At 43.4% G+C, this 20,688-nt stretch overlaps 2 protein-coding genes across 2 annotated transcripts in view; both read left to right on the forward strand.

Annotated features, from left to right (window-relative positions):
- Positions 1-10,075, forward strand: part of xylt2 (xylosyltransferase II) — a 41,296-nt gene extending 31,221 nt beyond the window's left edge. The window contains exons 9-11 of the mRNA XM_080722948.1: positions 1,020-1,215; positions 3,652-3,985; positions 6,804-10,075. Of these exons, the coding sequence (XP_080579074.1) occupies positions 1,020-1,215; positions 3,652-3,985; positions 6,804-7,126 (853 nt within the window). The 3' untranslated portion in view covers positions 7,127-10,075. The remainder of the gene's footprint in view (positions 1-1,019; positions 1,216-3,651; positions 3,986-6,803) is intronic.
- Positions 10,076-19,663: 9,588 nt separating this feature from the next.
- Positions 19,664-20,688, forward strand: part of LOC308282566 (ras-related protein Rab-37) — a 28,284-nt gene continuing 27,259 nt past the window's right edge. The window contains exon 1 of the mRNA XM_080722952.1: positions 19,664-19,988. Within this exon, the coding sequence (XP_080579078.1) occupies positions 19,872-19,988 (117 nt within the window). The 5' untranslated portion in view covers positions 19,664-19,871. The remainder of the gene's footprint in view (positions 19,989-20,688) is intronic.

Consider the following 20,688-nt stretch of genomic DNA (forward strand, 5'->3'; position numbering starts at 1 on the left):
GAGCGCAACACAACACAACAAAACATAAAATGACCTGCGTTTTAGTTCTACTGCATCTCCTAATTTTAGTCTAGTTTTTATTTGTCACTTTTTTTAGTCACCATAGCTTAGTTTTTATTTCGTTTTAGTCAGTGTAAAAAGATAGTCGACAAACACTTTTTGTCATAGTTTTAGTCGACAAAATCAACACTGACTCATAGCAAACAACAAAATCACACCTAGTGTGAATTGAGCAGTGCTATTTATGAGTTCATTTCATTAAGCGTGCCGCGAAGCTTGGCCAATGTGACCCTGGGCGTACAACAAACTTTGAGACTTTTTGCCAATATGTAGGCCACACTTCGCGTCCTGGACAAAGCCAGATGTTGGAGCTTGGCTCCTTCCAGGAGGATAAAATCTCGATATTTCTACGTTTCATTAGTTCGACTAAGGGTTGGGGTTAGGTTTTAGGGTTAGGTTTAGGCATAGTTTTACAGAGGTTAGGGTTTGGGTTAGGTCTAGGCATAGTAGCATTCACCAGGTTAAAATTCACAAGGTTAGCATTCACCAGTGTAAAAGTTTGGGAATTGATCAAGGGTCCTGGAAGGTCCTGGAAAAAATGGCTATGCATTGTCTTTGGTTATTGATTTTGTTTATATCTCTGAAATGACAAATTCAACATTGGACAAATTGTCAAATATTAGAGGCAGAAATTGTGAAAATAGCAGATCTATGTAGATCTGCTATTTTCACAATAAAACTGTGTTATACAAAATTCCTCTACTCTTAGTGCTCGTCAGGGTGCTGTTCAAATATGATTATTTCGGGGGTCACGGCCTGAAAAGGTTGAGAACCACTGGCATACACTACCTGTCTTTGGGCATTGCGCATAGGAGTAAGCGACTCGTTATTGAGCTGAATTATTGTTATATAGTCCTGGAAATCGGGTTAAATATTCTGGAAAGTTTTGGAAATTAATTGGTAAAGATGTGTGGGAACCCTGAGGAAAAAAGCAAACATCTGATATTGCCTCCCTGCAGGTACGAGCCGATGGGCCACCCGGTGGCAGTGCACGTGTACTTCTACGACGACCGCTTCCAGGGCTACCTGCTGCGTCAGGAAGTCCAGAACCCCAGGTCCAAGGTCAGGGAGACGCTGGAGGTGTGGGCGGTGCCTCAGGCCACGCTGGTGCTGGAGAGCAACCTGAAGGAGTTTGAGAGGCTCAAGAACCTGGAGGTAAGGAGACTGCTCTGTAGGGATTAGGGCATTCACCAAATATTCCAATATTCCAATATCAAAGTCACTATTCGATGACGTTGTTCACCGAAGTCGAATATTCGTTATTTTATTTTTTTGTATTGTTTTCACTTTAAAAAATATAGTTCATAAAGCTTGGCTAGATAGGAAGTCATAAGAATGAGTTGTCAGTGCCCCTGGGGGATGAATTTGTAAATGCTCTATACCAGGTCTTCTCAAACCTTTTTTGGCCGTGACCCCCAAAATAAACATATTTGAACTGGGGACCCCCACCCTGACAAGCACTTGGAATTGTAGGTATTACATTTAATGTGACTCGGTTCCACAGAAAATAGCAGATCTACATGCTCACAACGCCTCGCAATGCGAGGCATTGTGAGCATGTAGATCTGCTATTTTTACAATGTTCGCTTCTTGCTGACTTAATATTTGACAGTTTGGCCAGTCCTGTCAAATATTCGACTATTCAAATACTTAGAGGTCGAATAATTCGAATACTAAAAATCACTATTTGTGAATGCCCTAGTAGGGATGGGACGATTATTGTGACAAAATATAAATCGCGATTTACGATATTATCGCGATAATCAAAATATCCCCAACATCCATTATTTTCCTGGGGCGGAACATTTGCCAAAAAATAGCCGATCTACAAGCTCACAACACGTCGCGTTGTGTAAAAAAGACTGTATCAAGTACGTTATTGGCCCGTTTTACCAATTATAGGGTTTATATGGGTACGGGAATATGCAGCTCAGCAAATAAAAGGTTAATAAAAGGTGAAATTTAAATCTCCACGATACAATTATAGTTTTTTTTCTTTTTTATTGCGATAAACGATAATAACGATTATCGTCCCATCCCTACCGCTTTGGTCTCTCTTTTGGTTTCGAGAGGTGCCGATCGACGCCACCCCGGCTTCTTCCGCTAAGATGCGATCAAAGGCTGGCGTTGGGTTCAGGCTCCGGGCTACGCTGTCTTTAAGTTAAGCATCAAAGTAGTTGCTGTCACAGCTGAAAAAAAAAGGATAAATATTGGGTGCTCCGAGAAAACTGCTGAGGGAAAGAAAACTTGGTTTTAAGATTACCACCTTGATATTTTAATATCGGTTTCAAGGTAACAGGGCTTGATCTCGCCACAAATATTCTCTTTGATGTTTAATACAACAACATTGAGTACATTGTCTATTCCACTCCATCCTTTGGACCCTACACACTTAAACAGCATTAAAGTATTACAGTTATGTGACTGCGAAACACTTTATTACAGGATCCTTTGCCAAAAATAGCAGATCGCGCTGCAAGGGGTTGTGAGCTTGTAGATTGGCTATTTTCAGCAGAGGTTTAGTGTAGAGCGAGAAAAGAGCAGACTGCAGAGTTTCACCCCTCTATCTCTCTCAGCTAGTGGGTCCTTGTACTGAACAATGTTAAAGACCCCTTCTGTATTATATAAACTAGTGGTTCCCAATCTTTCCAACCCGAAAGAGAGATTAGAAGCCTGCACAGGATCCAAAATAGTCAAAATAACAATACACACAATGTATCGCTTCGCGCCACATTGCAAGCTTGTAGATGGGCCAGTTTGTTTTAAAGTCTATACAATTATATAAAAAAAAAAATAACACATTATAAATGTAGGAAAAGAAAATGGGAGTTTTTACTTGAGCCATGACACAAGAATTGGTCCGCGACCCACAAATGGGTCCAGACCCACTGTTAAAGGAAAGTAAACACAGCCGTCTTGTCATTGAGTACTGCAAGTGGTGGTCCAACAGCACACTGCTGCGTCTCTTGGAACTGTAAAAAACGATTCATGAAGAAAAAGGTAACTTTGCAACTGCCAAAATTAGCGCTTTTGGCTGAATTGCATTTAGCCACTTTTTAGCTGTGAGGAGGGGTCGGGAGAGGGGGCACCAATAACAGAAATCCACCAAACCAGGTAGGAACAATCATGATAAAAGGCAAATGAAGGGGGGCATAATGTTTTAGCATACCAGCTCAGTGGCCTAGTGGTTTGAGTGTCTGCCCTGAGACTGGGAGATCGGGGTTCAAACCCCGGTCGGGTCATACCAAAGACTCTTAAAAAAAATGGGACCAAAAAATGCTGAGTGCCCTGCTTGGCACTCAGCATCAAGGGTTGGATTGGGGGTAAATCCCTGCGACATACTAGCGTCATGTCCAGGGGGTGTACTTGTACATCAAGCTGCCTCACTCTACAGAAACAGGAGATGGGCTCCTGCCCTATGAGCCTCATAGGCTCGGCCGAGTCATGGCTCGGCAAGGCTTACTACTTATATGTTTTAGCATGGATTTCCCTTTTAATAAGTGAAAATTGTAAACTATGCATCAGAATGTGTTGTCATGGACATCGCCGACCGTGACCGTAACCTTGCATCCTGTGTCTGTTCGCCGACAGATCGGCACAGAGTGGGACCCCAAGGAGAGGATCTTCCGTAACCTGGGCGGGGTGATGGGTCCCCTGGACGAGCCCGTGGCGGTGCAGAAGTGGGCCCGCGGGCCCAACCTGACGGCCACCATCGTGTGGGTGGACCCAGCCCAGGTGGTGGCGGCCTCCTACGACATCAGCGTGGACGTGGACGCTGAGTACACGCAGTACCGGCCACCGCTGCAGCGCCCCCTACGGCCCGGCGCCTGGACGGTGCGCGTGCTCAGGCAGTGGGAACGGGTGGCCGAGGTCCGCTTCCTCGTCATGCCGCTGGCCTTCAAAGGAAAAGAGCCGCTACGCAAAGGTGAGTTCTCTTTTTTATTTTATTTTCATTAAGCCAGGGGTCTTCAACGTTCTCAGGCCAAGAACACCTTAGTTGAGAGAGAGATGAAGCAGGGACCCCCACAACCTGTTCATAAATTCCATATAAGTTTCATCTTTTGACAGCACACAATCATCAGTGTATTTTGGAATCATGTAAATTTGTGTTTTTAGATATTTAACCACTTGAACCGTGCATACTTAACTCAGTCGGTGCCATATTTAAAGTGGGATGACCTCTTATCTCATATGCTGCCAAAATTTCGCGATGTACCACCCTGCCACGCCCGAGGAACCCGAGAATTTTTGAAAAAAAAAAAAAAAAAAAAATCTTTTTTACCCCAAAACATTTAGTAGGCATGATAGCGATCGCGAAATTGCATGTTTAACCCCCATAGCAACCCCATCTTTCAAACATGGCAGCCATCTTTGTTTACATTTTAGGAAAACATAATGGCTGCTATCTCATGAATGCCTGAACGGATTTCCATTCGGATTTTTTTGTTTGAAAGCTGTGAGCAATGTGGACACACGTGGTGCATTATCTAGGCATGGGTGTGCATGATCCGTGCACTATGAATTACATGGAAGTCTATGGAGACAGTTTGGCATATGAGAGTACGAAGGTATTGTTAAATGGCAGCAGATGATTGCCGGTTCGCCAACAAAGGGTTAAAAAAATAGTGTGCACGCTGGTGCACACATTCATGCACAGATCATGCACTATGCATGTGCATGCTTTTCACAGCTTTCAAACAAAAAAATCCGCTTGGAAATCCGTTCAGGCATTCAGGAGAAAGGAGCCCTTATGTTTTCTTCAAATGTAAACAAACATGGCTGCCATGTTTGAAAGATGGGGTTGGTATGGGGGTTAAACATGCAATTTCGCGATCGCGATCATGCCTAGTACACTGTTGGAGGTCCAAAATTTTTTTTTTTATTATTATTTTTTTTTAAAAGACGTTCAGAAGACGTCTGGCAGGGAGGTCCATAGTGAAAAAGACGTTTTAAAGACGTTTTTATCATAGAAACTTCTTTTTTGGCAGGGTATGAGTTAATAAACTTGACTTTTCACTCTGTACTTTTCTGCTCTTTTTCCCCTCTACACTAAAGCTTTTTGCTGAAGCTCACAATGCCTCGTAGCACGAGCCATTGTGAGCTTGTAGATCTGATATCTTTGTCTAAAGTTCTCAGAATATGGACGCTAGGTTTCAAGTGTTTATATAAAAATATAAAAAAGGAGAAAAAAATTGTTCCTATCACACAAAGATTTGGAGGACCCCCTGAAGTAACTCTGAGGACCCCCTACGGGTACCAGACCCCCTGTTGAAGACCCCTGCATGCACTTTGGCATTGTGGTTTATGACCTCGTCAAGTTTTAGGAGATCAGTGGTTCTCAACCTGTGGGTCGGGACCCCTAAAATATTTTGGCGGGCCCCCAGATAACTTAATGTGCAACATTGTTTTCTCACTCAACAGTAAACAAACCAACATAAAGTTTAAGTGTATATAGGGTATCCGCATTTCTAAAGTGTCAATTTAAGGACTTTTTAATACCTCTAAACATCGGCCAAATTGTCAAATATTATAGGCAGAAATTGTTAAAATAGCCGATCTAGCATGTAGTCTGCTATTTCCACAAAAAAAACGTGTTATAAATGTTATGCCTCAACTCTTAGTGCTCGTAGGGTGGGGGAGGTCCCCAGTTAAAATATGATTATCTTGGGAGTCGCGGGCCTGAAAAGGTTGAGAACAACTGGATTAGATCAACGATTCCCAGTCTGTGGGCTGTGAGCATATTGAAAGTGGGCCAACTGGCAAAACACCAACATTTGAATGATAATATAACGTTAATATAAAAATACATTATTTTATAGAAAGAAAGGTCATGGTTTTAAAATGAGCTAATGGCTTAAAAGGAGTAGTTCACCCCCAAAATGACTTTTTTTTAATCGATTACTTACCCTATTGGGACTTGAATTCATGTATATTTTTTAGTTTTTGTTGCATTTCCTAAGCCAGTAATTTGAGGATAGGGAACAAACTCTTTGTGTCTCCATAGGGAACCACTGCTGGTCATCAAATTATTGGCTTAGGAAATGTGACAAAAACAAAAAGAATATTCATGAATTCAAGTCTTCATGGGAGGAGTGAGCGATGGGGGAAAAAAAGTCATTTTGAGGGTGAACTATCTCTTTAAAAGTTGTTTTCATTGTGATAGTAAAGTATACTGTGTTAGTTTCATTGATCCAAGTCGGAACACAATCGATCGATCGATTGATTGATTGAATATTTTATTAGACAAAAATGGAGAACAATACATGTATAGTCAATACAATAGAAATGTAGTACAGTTACAGTGCAAGTACAGTTAAACACCCTGCCTAAAATGAACATCCCAAATAAGTCCTTTTACGGTCTTTTTCCTTCAATTCATGGACATTCAATTCAACATGCTATGAAAGATACGTTTGCGATGTTCAAGTGGGTTTGTAGATCGGCTATTTTTTGGCAAAAAGATTTGGTAGAGAGTGAAAAAAGACGTGAAATCAAGTACGTTATTTCCAGGTTCGTTTTAACAGTTATATTGGGTTTAAGTGGTACCAGATATGCAGCTCGGCAAATAAAAGGTAAATTGATCCCAGTGCATGACAGAGGATAATTTCACGATACATTTACATCTTCATTGTCCACGATACGATTATTGTGAGTGTCTTTTATCACAATGAAAACGATTATCGTCCAATCCCTAGTCACCTTGCATCATTTTGTTCCTCACCTGTTTTGTCCTTGCGTTGCAGAAGAGGACAGCTGGCTCCACTCGGGGCCTCCTGGTAACCTGTACCTGGAGCAGGGCTTCCAGCAGCTGAGCTCCATGCTGAAGCTGCCTCCCCAGGAGCCCGCGCTGCTGGAGGCCCAGCGCAGGGCCCAGCTGGTGGGCAAGGCCCTGGACGCCTGGGTGGACAGCAGCGTGGGCGGCTTCTGGGTGACGGGGGACCTGTGTGCCACGCAGACCTCTTCCTGCCCAGCGCTGGGACCCTGCACCAAGTCCTCGTGGAGCTCGCTGTCCCCAGACCCCAAGTCTGAACTGGGGCCCGTCAAAAGCGATGGCCGCATCAGGTAGCCGCCGGAGCGTAAAAGGGACAATGATGCTTTTTAACAAACACACACACGTGCGCGCGAACAATGGCAGAGGCAGAGCGTTGGAGCTCTGGAGAGAACCTTTGTGAACGCCAGGAGGATGCCGATGTCTCTTAAGGTCGGCTCGGAACCCGACGACACTTAAAAACAAACGAGGCATCTTCCAACACTGGAGAGTCGAGACGATCTCAGCGAGGTGGCAATACGGACTGAGAGGAGGACGCGCCTGCTGGATATTTGCACAGCGACTGCAAAAGGAAAGACATGAGACGTTTTGCGTCGTCTTATCTCGAGAAGTTACTCAAGGGTTTTAACGTGGCTGTCTGGTGTATTATTCCGTTTTCCTGCTGGCACATGAGTCCTCGAGTCAGGGACAGGTCTGGTTAGGACTTTGACGAGGGCCCTCCGCACATGTTTAGAACTCTGTTGTCCTCACACAGTTCAAATCCTCCTCTCCTGTATGGGTCGTCATCAATCCGGCGACACGCTCAACTGCTGTGTTCTTTCTGAAGTTCAGAAGAGCAGAGCGGAGTCTTTTGAACCGTGTTATCGTGCTTATTTTGAAGCATTGTTATGTGAGCGTAGGGACCGGGAGCAGACAGATGAAGTGCACTTTACTGTAAGATTATAACGTTAACGCAGAGGTCACATCAGCAGCAGCCACGTGAGGAAGAGGAGCAGAAGGTGAAAAGTCACAGGTAAGGCGTCGGCACGACGTCCTCGCCCTTTCACTTCACAGTAAGGTATCTAAAGTGCTGCTTTAAGGTTTACATTTGCAGCATCGTTCACTATTGCACAGACATATCAGAAATTACATGGACGTGTAATCTCTCTGGTTTAGGAATAGCACGGAATTGGTCCCGTCTTGTCTAACAAAAATATTGTCAGTTTAGAGGGTTGTCTATTTTATTTTTTTCTGTTTACTGTGAGATTTTGGAATGTGTGATTTTAGATTTTTTTATTTTTTTATTTTTCTTTGTCTGAATGTCTGGAATGGACTGTGACATTCTTCTAGGCGTTTGATGTCCATCACTGCAAACAATGAGTTTGTTTGCCTTGTCAGAAGAAGTGCCTAAACTGATGCAGCAAGGCTGCAAATGGGATGGCTCCGTTTGAAATAATATAAAGAGAAAAACCGCTCTGACAAAAGATGAAGAAAACATTTTTTATTTTGTTTTTTAAAAACGGGTCTGGTTGGATTTCACATTACTACATACCTCCCGATGAGTATAAAATGCAGTATTGGTATAGTATCTGTCCGTTTACCCACATGGCGAATAGCCTTTCACAACAAGCATTTTAATGTTTTTGGTTTTATTTGAACGTAAAAGGTCCTCCAGCCCAGAAATGGACAATGTGATAGTTTGCTCAGCCTAGTAGAGAAAAATCTATGCTGCCTTTATTTAGTTTGTACGATCAATTGTTTACCATGGAATAATAGCTTCAAGAGATGTGCAATTAATGCCTTTTTTTAGAGAGATTATGCCCCTCCTCTCTCCCTTTGTCCTTAGTGTCTTAGTTTATAATATAATTGTTATAGAACTAGTTTTACCCCCCATGTTATGTTGTAGGGATGAGACGATATGAAAATGTTACGATATTATTGCGATAATCAAAATCCATAATGCTGAGGCGGAACATTTGCCAAAAAATAGCAGATCTACAAGCTCACAACGCGCGTTGTGAGCTTGTAGACCGGCTATATTTTGGCAAAGACATTTGATAGAGTGAAAAAAATATACTCAATACCTTTTACCAATGGTAAATGGTTAAATGGTACCAGATATGCAGCTCTGCAAATAAAAAGCTGAATTGATCCCAGTGCATGACGGAGGACGATATCACGATAAAAGAAATCTCCACGATATGATTATCGCGAGTGTTTTTCATCACGACAAACCATAATATCGTGTATCGTCCCATCCCTGCTATGTTGTTGATAGTCTTGACACAATGAGTTTTTCAAGTGACCTTGTTTACCTTGCACAGCACACTTCTCTTTCAGCGACGCTCTGCCGCTCTCACTGAAAGCAGAATGCAGACCAGTGGGGTTTTAAAAAGAGTGAAAAGTCCATTATTTTTCTATACACGTTGAGAGGAAAGACTCCATTCAGACTGCTTGTTCTCACCGCTCTGTTTGACGGTTGGGAGCCATTATTGTCTGTTGTGTTCTAGTATTGGACAGCCATCCACCATCCCTTTCTTTGCAGATGAGACTAGGGCTGTCACGATTATGACATTTTACATGACGATGAACTTTCTCTCAAATAATTGCGATTAACGATTTAATTGTGTTTTTGTCGTTGACAATTACATTCCTGTTTGGCTTATAGGCTTTGAAGTTGCAGATGGCAGATATGACACATAACCTATTATGCAAAGAAATTCCTGACATATTTGACAACTTTATACTTAAAAAATAACATTGATAGTGGAAATAACTGATCTACAAGCTCACAACGTGTCGCGAGCTTGTAGATCTGCTATTTCCACTATTTTTGTACTTTAAAAAAAATATATGAACATTTTTCAACATAACGAAACGACTATGAAAAATAATCACAATTACCGGTATGTCAAATAATTGCGATTAGACGATTATGTTATAATTGTGATAGCCCTAGATGACTTATCCTGAGAGCGGGTTGGAGGTGGTTTGCTGTATTACACAAACCACAGCCCAATTAGTGAGTCATCACAGCCTAAAGCCTGATTTATGCTTTGCCGCGCAACCGTTTTTGACGGTGTTGTGCACCGGAAAATAGCCGATCCACAAGCTCACGGTGCGTTGCGTACGCGTCGTGTGAGCATGTACATCGGCCATTTTCGCCCCATGCTAATGTCATGCGACAAAGCATAACTGAAGCATCATAATGACAGGCACGCTTGTCTCTTCTAAGTTTTTCTGTGTAGTAGACGGCTTCTTCTAGCCTATCCCACTGTGTCACTGGGGAAGACGGGACGCATCTTGAATGATGGCTCAATAAAGTGAAAGAAAAAAACAAATGACCCTGCTCTTCTGTGGTGTTATTTCATTCATGTTGACAGTTTGGAAAGGAATTACATTAGCCTGGAGCATCCTGGTATGATGTACGTTCTCTATGCAAATGAGGCGGCTTCAGACCACGGCTAATGGAAGTGTTTTCAGTGGTGTTCTACTACTACACCAGTGGTTCTCAACCTAGGGGTCGGGACCCCCAGAGGGGTCCTCAAATCCCCAGATTATTTTGGGGGGTCCCCAGATGTTTAGCTTAAAGGAGTAGTTCACCCCCAAAATGACTTTTTTTCTATTGATTACTCATGCCATGGAGAGTAGAGTTCAATAATATTTTTTGGTTTTTGTCACATTCCTAAGACAAAAATGTGATAACAATAAATTTACCCCCATTCATTCCGGATGGTGACCCGTTTCGAAACGGGTCACCATCTGGAATCAATGGGGGTAAATTTACTCTAATTACATTTTTGTCTTAGGAATGTGACAAAAACCCAAAAATATTATTGAACTCTACTCTCCATGGCATGAGTAATCTATAGAAAAAAGTCATTTTGGGGGTGAACTACTCCTTTAATGTTAACATTCCTTTCTCACTCAACAGTAAGCGGACCAACATACAGTATGTTAACATGTTTGTATGACTTAACATACAGTAAGTGTATAGAGGGTATCTGCACATTTCTAAAGTGACAATTTAAGGACTTTTAAATGCCTCTAAAATGTCAAATATTAGAGGAAGAAATTGTGAAAATAGCAGATCTACATGAGCATGTAGATCGTCTATTTTCACAAGCAAAGAAGAACCGTGTTATACAAAATGTAATTTTGTATAACTCTTAGTGCTCGTCAGGGTGGGGGGGGGGTCACCAGTTAAAATATGATTATTTGGGGGGGGGGGGGGGGTCACAGCCTGAAAAGGTTGAGAACCACTGTTCTACACCAGTGGTTCTAAACCTCGGGGGCTTTTACCTAGAAAAAAGAAGGAAAAAAAAAACATTGGTCAAATTGTTTTCAGATCTTGTAGATCTGCTGTTTTCACTATCAGTGGAAACGAGTCAGTACTAAATGTACTAAATGTAATGCCTCAACTCCTACAATTCCAAGTGCTTATCATTGTGTGGGGGTCTCCAGTTCAAATATGGTTATTTTGCATCACTGCTCTGCACCACGATTCACATTCAGTGTGGAAGGACTGCATCCCAGCTAGATAAGGGACCAAATCGACCCTAAAGGGCCTGTGTTACTCTCAGTGCATAAATGGAACCCACTGGTAGACCCTTATATTGAATTAATAGGATTTTACAGTAGATTGGGTTCCTGGAGATAACGATCATCAAATGGGAGTCTGCTCTGTGGCCTGATGCATATTAAACTGTTTGAAATGAAAAGAGTTGAGATTGAGAATCATGTCCTTGTTTATCGCTCCTCCTCGTTAACCAAAGGAAGAAAGCCTCATTTTATGCTCCATTGTACGGCGGTGTCGTGCGTGGAAAATGGCAGACTCACCGCGCCACGTGCTGATATATAACCATTAACCAGTGGCATAGAGTAACTAAGTACATTAACTCAAGTACTTTACTCAAGTAAACTTTTCTTTTCTTTACTGGAGTATTTCCAGTTTTCAGTACCCCACTTTTACTTCTGCTCCACTCTACATCTCAAAGGCAAAAAGGCACAATTATTTGAAAACTTTGGTTACCAGTTACTTTGTGAATTTGGATTGTCATTACAAAACATACATTAACCACTTTATTCTACTGTTTCTTGATACTAAAGGTTAGGAGGAGAGAGCTGCACCGTTAGCCTATGGCTGCACAGGACTCTTGACCCTAATTGTGACATTCGGTAGGTGGTTTGAAGACGCCACTTTTGGTGTAACACCACACAATGGCCAGTCACAGCTTTTAGAGTTACATGGTAGAATAAACGTGTTCTCGTTCTTTCACCGTCAACTTATCAAAAAATTGCTTCGCCCCATTGCACATAATGGACGAGTCGTCGACCACACAATTATAAGATGTCTGTGGGGCTAAACCTGATTAACTGAAGCATGTCAAGGGTTGGCTTCCTGGTGATGAAGGCTCTCATGTTGCCATAGAAACATCATCAGGACCTCTGTCCTTGCTGCACCTCTACCCCTGTGACAGACAAAACCCTCGCTCCCTTCACCGACAAACAAGCACGTTGACATAGTTGAAATTAACGTAGCAAATGTAATTTCCTGTGTCCTGGTGACATTTGGGAGTTATATACCAAATCCAGGGGAAATTACAATTCAGGAGCACCGCAGGAGATGGGGTCGAAATTCAGGAGACTCCTGCCGGATTCAGGAGTGTTGGCAACCCTGATACACTGCCCACATAATTACCTCTGTCTTTTGTTTTCCCCTATAAACAATTCCACTATAAGGAGTTAACATGCCTGCATCGAAAACTGAATGAAGAGACTTTGGTGGTAATGGTGGGTGGTTTTTACATGCAATACAACTGCAATACACACACACACTCGCGCACGCACACTTGCAATGCATGTATTTTACCCATATACCTCAACCCCTGTTCCACTCACCCATCAGTGCACAGCCTCCACCGCTCAGTTTACACGGGTGTGATTCTTTACATGGGCCTTGTGGCAGTCTGACAGGCCCGGCCATCTCTGCTTCCACAGCTTCCCACAGAGCTACTCATACAGACAGTGAGTCATGTGAGGCTGTAGGCGGCCCGCGGGCCATTTGCGGCCCGTGGGGGGCTACTGGACTTTGGTTCCAGAGCCTTTGCTAGGTGGCTGGTATCTCCCTTAGAGATAGGGTGAGAAGCTCAGTCACCCGAGAGAGACTTGGAGTAGAACCGCTGCTCCTACACTTGGAAAGGAGTCAGCTTATGTGGTTCGGGCATCTAGTACGGATGCCTCCCGAGCGTCTACCTAGGAAGGTCCTCGATGCACGTCCCACTGGGAGGAGACCCCGTGGCAGACCAAAGACCAGATGGAGGGATTATATCTCCAAACTGGCTTGGGAACGCCTCGGTATACTCCCTGAGGGAGTTGAGGAAGTTGCTCGGGATAAGGAAATCTGGAGGTCTCAGTTGGAAATGTTACCCCCGCGACCCGATTCCGGATAAGCGGTTGAAGATGGATGGATGGATGGATGGGGGGCTACTGTCTGGCCCCCACCAACCCCAGAAATAATGGTGGTATAAGAGCAGCAACAACACTAGTATATCGTCGTGGTTGGGTGGAAACCTCGTATCTCCAATTTTGTACGTTCTTTCGCAAAGTAAAGCCTGCTTCATCATACAAGGCCGTCGCACAAAAGTAGTGAAAACAGCAGATCTACAAGCACACAACGCCTTGCACCGTGCTTGTAGATCTTCTGTAGATCGAACAGTTTTGGACATACAAGATTTTCACCCGACAACGACGATATCTGAACTGTCGCTGGAGTAGCAATGTTGTGGCCCTCGGCTTGGTACCCTAAACATAATTCGGCCCTTGGGGAAAACTAATTGGGGAACCCTGCTGTAGGCCGACTACGCCTCCAGGTAGCATCTGCTTGTGTCTCCATACTGCTAGAAGGAGACCAGCCCTAACGGACACACAGACATCAGCGGTTGAAGCATCCATTCAGTCAATGGCAACACCCCAGCCCAGTGAGAGACAGATTTCGCAAGATTGAATCGTGTTTGCAACTCTATTGTTACGTACTACATACTGGCCATATTTACTCAAGTACTGTACTGAAGTACAATTTTGAGGTATTTTTACTTGAGTATAACTTTCATCTCATGATTTTTTAACCCATTTTTCACCCAGTGCCAATTGCCTATAAGCTGTAATCCTGGGCGCTGTGCTCCCTCTGCCAACCTGGGGAGAGCACCGGAACTGAGCTCATGCTTCCTTCAGTGCATGAGGAGTGAGCGGGCCGCTTCTTATCACCTAGGGCGGAGTTTCCCCGGTTGGACGTACTAGCACGTGGAAGGAACACGTCATTCCAAGCAGTTCCTTTCCACTCCATCAGGCCAGGGGGAGGCATAGAGACCAGGCATGTTTTTGTGAGGGTACGTACCTACCCTAGGAGACACAGGGAGAACATGCAAACTCCACACAGAATGAACCTTTATCCAACCCCACCTAGGGCGTGGGCACTGATGACGCAGAGGAGAGAACACGCCCACAGCGTCCCAGCGGGAATCAAACCCAGGACCTTCTAGCTCAAGCTGTGAGGCGACAGCGCTACCAACACCATGGTTGCCAGCTGATAAGCAGATTCTGCCAATACATTTCAATGGGAATGGAGCGGATTTGGGGAGAAATCCTCAAATGGCAGATTTCTTAAAGAGTCCTCTCCATTCCCATTGAAATGCATTGGCAGAATCTGCTTATCAGTTGGCAACCATAATTTGAGCTGACTGCGTCTTGCTCGAGGTTTTCGAAGCCTGATCGAGTGGTTTCAAAAGGTCTGTGCCGGTCGTCTCTTCGTTGTCTCTTCTGATAAAGGTCAGCCTCTTAATGAGCACCGCAGTACTTCTAAGAACCACACCTGCTCACATTTTCAGCCCACGCATCTGTTAGAAATGTCAACTTAATATATATATTTCTTTTGAAGCGGTGAAAGCCGCTTCCAAGGAGTGGCTTTGTCTGTCCCGTACATATTTTTTGAGGATTCCCATAGATTCCCAAGGAGTGGCTTTGTCTGTCCCGTACATGTCCCGTGCAGAATTGAGGATTGGTCAAGCTTCACATGACAATTTGGCCCTCCAGACAAAATCATTCATTCATTCAGAATTCATAAAAATATAGAACTAAAGCACATAGAAAGTATAGATCTAGAACACAGAATGTATAGATCTAGAACACAGATTTCATAGCTCTAGAACACATAGAATAAAAATTCACCGCTTCACTTCGATTCACTTTGATTTTTAAAGATGCATAGACTCAGTCATTCAACATAGTTTTTAAGCATGATTTTGGCCTATAGCTCAACTTGTCACATCACGTCGTGCTGTGAGGTTGTAGATTGTCTGTCTTCTCTTCGGGCCGCAACACTGTCATAATGATGGAGTGGATGTTATCTGAGATTGGACATTTTGGAAACATTCATCTAGTACAGGCGGGCGCGTCTCCATGGCACGATGAGAACCACTGGTTAAAATAATAATAGAATAACCAATGCTTAAGCATACATTATTCCTAAATGTAACGTCAGTAAAACTATGCCTAAACCTAACCTTATTCCTAATCTTAACCTCAGTAAAACAAATAGAGGGTATGCACATGCATAAAGTGAATGGCAAATCAAGTGGCAAAGTGAGTTTAACGTCATTTAATGCAATCAGATGTTTTCAGTTTCTGTAAGTATGGGCTGATACAAGTATGAAAATTGGCATGAGCAGCCTCTGTGGGTCACTTGACAATAAGCCACTCAAGCTACTTGAAATTTCAATATGGCGGCCATTTTTCAAGATGGCCACCAACTTAGTGGAGTACTAAATAAACCATCATAGTATCACTTAACTGCTCCACAAGGAGGAGAATAAGCAGTTATTCTCACCATGGGGCAAATGGGGGGGGGGGTCTATTACCCCAACGCTGTCATTGCAAAGAGTGTCATCTTAAATCTTAAACCGTTCTTTTTTTTTCTTTTAAAGTGATAATTTATAATAAGGCCTTCCTAATGATATACAAAAAAATAAGTGAAGAGGTTCAACTTATTTACACAGTGTTTGCAATATTTTAAGGGTGACAAAGATTTAGATCAATCTATCTTAAATGTGTTTGAGCAAGAAGATTATGACCTGGATTAGGTGAGACAATGAAATGTTGTATCCATGAAGAGCTACTGTAAGGATGCCAGGAATGTGCTGAAATCAAATAGGTTGCCACCTTGTACTTCTGAAGTCAAATACAGCTGGGGAGCTTATTACCCCAGGGGGGGGGGGCTTTTCCTAGCCTGGCAGGGCCATCCCACATACTGCCTTCACTCACTCATTCCTTCCACAGTATGATTGTGGAAAAAACACATGCGCGCACACACACACACACACACACACACACACACACACACACACACACACACACACACACACACACACACACACACATCATCATCAACATGACATCACCCAGGGAGATTTTTGTTACTGGTTTACAGTGGGCGTTTTGTATCTTCTGTGGGATCAGTTCCTGCCAACAGTTCCTGCCAACAGTTCCCACCTGATGTTGTGTGGGAGTCCAGACTGCTCCAGACTGTACCGAATAACTGCTACCTTACATAACGTCTTCAGACGAGGACTCAAGTCTAAGACGTACAGGTCATCGGGTGTCTTGTCTCCTCCAAAGAGGATGATACGATTTCCCATCATGCAACAGCACATATTGGATGTCGGAGATGGTCCTTTCCCTTTGGGCTCAACCTTCTTCCAGCAGAAGGTGTCTGGACTCAATTTCCACGCATCACTGAAATGCTGCTTGCGATCGCGGCGGCCGCAGTTACGCAATATGGGCGTATATGTTCTGTGGCCACCAAATATGTACAGCTCTCCATCGTAGGTAAAGGCTAAATGACCCATGCGTCCTTCTGGAAAAAGCTGTGTAGAAGCTTTTTTCAGCCAGCAGTTGGTCTCTGTGTCAAACACTCTGAGGGTGTTGTAGTGATTCTCATATGGCCCCACTCTCTCATTATAGCCCCCAAATACAAACATCTTTGTCCCGTTGATGGTGGCAGAGTGACCTGATGAAGGAGGAGGTCGAGTTCCTATGGTGTTAATTAAAGACCAGACCATAGTGATGGTGTCCAACTTGTAGAGGTCATTAGTATCAGAGGTTCTAGTAGGGGTCCATCCCCCATGAATATACATGACCTTCCCCAAGACACAGGCTGAGTGTTTTTGCCTCCTCTGTGGTACAGTCCCTGAAACCTGTGGTTTGAACCATCTGTGGGCGTCAACATCAAATGCATAAAGCACATTGCAGTAAGGATACCCTCCCCAGAGGTAGACATTATCTTCAATCAGCACAGCTGTGTGGTACTCCCGAAAGGGGGGAACCTCAAGGTGGCATTGTCCTCTTCCAGGTGTCACTGGGGTCAACCTCTTCCAGAGCAAAGACACTGTGTTGAAGACAAACACACCAATCGGATTATTGCCCTTCATTCTGAAGCGTACTCCAAACGAATACAGCTTGTTTCCCACGGCAACGGCAGCATGATGACAGAATCTGTTTGGTGCGTGGTTGAGATGAACGGTCCACTGGAACATTTCACAACACCAGCAGCTACTGTGGACCAAAGAGGATTCACTCAACGTTGCTCTTGATAGAAATGCAGGTCTATATGTGTGTTCTGTCACTTATATGGGTACAGTCAGTGACATCATGTAATATTTGATCAATCCGTGAAGCCGATGCCTGTTGTTCTCCCTATTATGGTAAATTGATCACCATGGAAAGCCCAGCGCCGCATTACGCAGCACAGTCTCTTCATCAGTGTTAGATGACGGGTTATGGTGTTCTGACACTGGAGGGCGCTGTTCGCTATCCTTTGGGTCACCAATTATTTTCAGATTCCACTGAAGAGGACGGAATTAGTAGAGGCTGGATTTTCAGTCGAGGCTGGATTTCAGAAAATGTGTTTATTAACCTGCAGCAGTTGTCTGTCACACTGCAGCAGTTGTCTGTCACACTGCAGCTGTTGTCTGTCACACTAGTCATCTGGGAATGCCCATGCTGTATATGGACATTTTATTTATTTTATCCTTTATTAATATATAGTCCATATACATATATGGACTTAATATTAACGTTTTTGGCCTGGGATTGATGACATCAGAATTCTCCATATATGGGACGTTTTATTTTATTTAATCCTTTATTAATAATAATATGTATCCATATACATACAATATATTTTATGCCCATACATGGAGATCCATATCTGAACCAGCCACACAGATATGGGCCATGCCTTTGCCATCTGGCCAGTGATATCAATTACATCAGGGATCTTCATATATGGGCATAAAAGGGATACCCACTCAGCAAGCCATTCAGCCAGCCAGCCAGCCAGGCAGTCTGTCAGTCAGGTAAGGTAAGGTAAGGTAAGGTAACTTTATTTATAGAGCACTTTTCAAAACAACTGTTACAAAGTGCTGTACAATAAACAAGCAATAATAAAAACATGACACAATGAACTAAAACCACAGCCAGTCAGTCAGTCAGCCAGCCAGCCAGCAAGCCATTCAGCCAGCCAGCCAGTCAGTCAGTCAGTCAGTCAGTCAGTCAGTCAGTCAGTCAGTCAGTCAGTCAATCTGAGCAAAGCGTTGTGTGAAAGTTGTGTGAATGGATGACAGGACTTACTTCTGCATCAACCAAAGGCAATGGGGTGAGACGTGGCATGCAGCTGCCAGCATGTTGTCTGACCAGAGAGAGAGAGAGAGAGAGAGACAGAGAGAGAGAGAGAGAGAGAGAGAGAGAGAGAGAGAGCGCGCAATTCACTTATGTAACATAAATAAACCGTGACCTTGTGTCATCATGTAGGCCTATGTCAACACCTGGCACAGCGGAAATGTGAACATGCCCTTGCTCTGTCATTTTGTGTGTTTTGAACACTGGGGGGAGACAAAATACTGCAGCAAAATGTTCAATTCTTTACAACATTATTTTTAGGCAGGTTTATGGCATGCAAATTAAGAGGAGGATTAGAATATTTGTGGAATCTTTAGTCATTAATACTATTTATTCATCCACACATGAGGGGGATTATTGCATCGATTTGTTTGTAGCTAATCTTTATTTAACAACCTATTTAGGCCTAAATGTTGTTATGAGAGAAGTAGCTTTATGAAAGAGCTAGTACGAAAGAGAAGACTATTTATGGTTTCACGTATGGGAGATTAGGCCTATATCCCTAACCTGTAAACACTCTCTCACACACACACACACACACACACACACACACACACACACACACACACACACACACACACACACGCAAACAAACAAACAAACTGAAAACCCCTTTTTGTGAAACCTTGTTGGTCAGGTTTTCCCTTTCTATCCTGACTATCTTATCTCTATCTAACCTCGCATCACCAGGCTTTCCGCTCTATCTCTCTCTGCTCTCATGAATGAAACACTGCTACACCACCACCTGTAGAGAATGAGTCACGCACACACACGCACGGCACGCCACTCACACCCAACTTGCAACACCTGCTGGCATGCAGGCTGACTGCTGTAGCCCCGTGCCGTGTGATCGACCTTGCAACTTCAGGAGGAAATAAGTAAAACTATTAAGTGTCACATTTCACTTTGTTGCCAAGATGCCAAAAGATATGCTTCATCATCATCATCATCATCATCATCATCTTCCCACGCGTAATAGGATGATGAGGATGCAGTGTGCTCTGAACATTGTTTCCGCCTAGTTCATGTCATGTTGTTATTTCCTCCTGCACCGGGTGGAACTAAAGCGGGGACATTTCATTGCGTTATTCCCTCGGCGCTCGGCAGGTTCAAGTTCGGATCACGGCGATTTCATTCGGATCATAAGGATCATTCATTTCCTCGGCGCGGCGAGCGCTCGGTGAAAGATTTTGGCGACGCGCTATGATTACCGACGGACTGGACGCCCTCCGGTGACTGGCATCGAATCACGGACCTCTCTCTCTCTCTCTCCTTGACAGATCTTGCAGACAGACTTGGCATTTCATCCCTCTACTCTTGTATCATTGCGATGTCCACAAGAAAGCATCCGTTGTCACCGGATAAACAGCAGACCAAAAACGGGACGTCAAAATACGTGTTGTCGAGATGCGCGTCTGTTAACGAGTATTATGATATTGTCTTCAAGGTGTGTATGGCATTCTTTTTTTCTTTTTTGTATAGTGTATTGATTTGCGTTTGTTTAGACTGTTGTAGGTTGTGATAGGCTAGCGGCTGAGATGTTGAAAAGCCAGCAGAGGAACAGGTGTCTTTACTGCATGCATGCATGGTTAACACAACTGGGTGGATTTGGATCTGCAGGGAAGGCTGCAGCTAAGAAACATAATTTTGTTCACAGTTTAATGTGTTGCTGAATGCTTCTGCGATTGTAGGCTGGTCTAGTTGTGGTTTGGCTGTAGGCTAGTAGTTGGCACTGGTTGTGTCTCATGTCACCCTACTGTGCATTGCATGGCTGTTCTCTGTTATGGCACTGGGGAGTAGGGCTATAGAGAGGGGGACCGTATAATGTATTTGATATGTATTTAGCTGCAGATATTATATTGATTTTGTGCCAGCAGCCCCCATATAAGTGAAGATTTTTTTCTCAAACTGATTCCACATTTCCAAAACATTTCTAGATTGATTGAAGATTGTTTTCTTTATTTTTACTGAAAATAGCCCAAGTGCAAAACAAATAGGATTAAACTGATTAAAATTATTTTGATGCTAAATTAATGGCACCTCTCCAAGCCTGGACCCCAGTTTGAGAACCACTGCTTTGTATGACCAAGTAGACTGATATTATATGGCCGCTGTCCATTGAAAACATTGATAGGCCTATGTCCAAA

This window comes from Nannobrachium achirus, assembly GCF_963921795.1.
Source record: "Nannobrachium achirus genome assembly, chromosome: 4".
NCBI classification, from domain to species: domain Eukaryota; kingdom Metazoa; phylum Chordata; class Actinopteri; order Myctophiformes; family Myctophidae; genus Nannobrachium; species Nannobrachium achirus.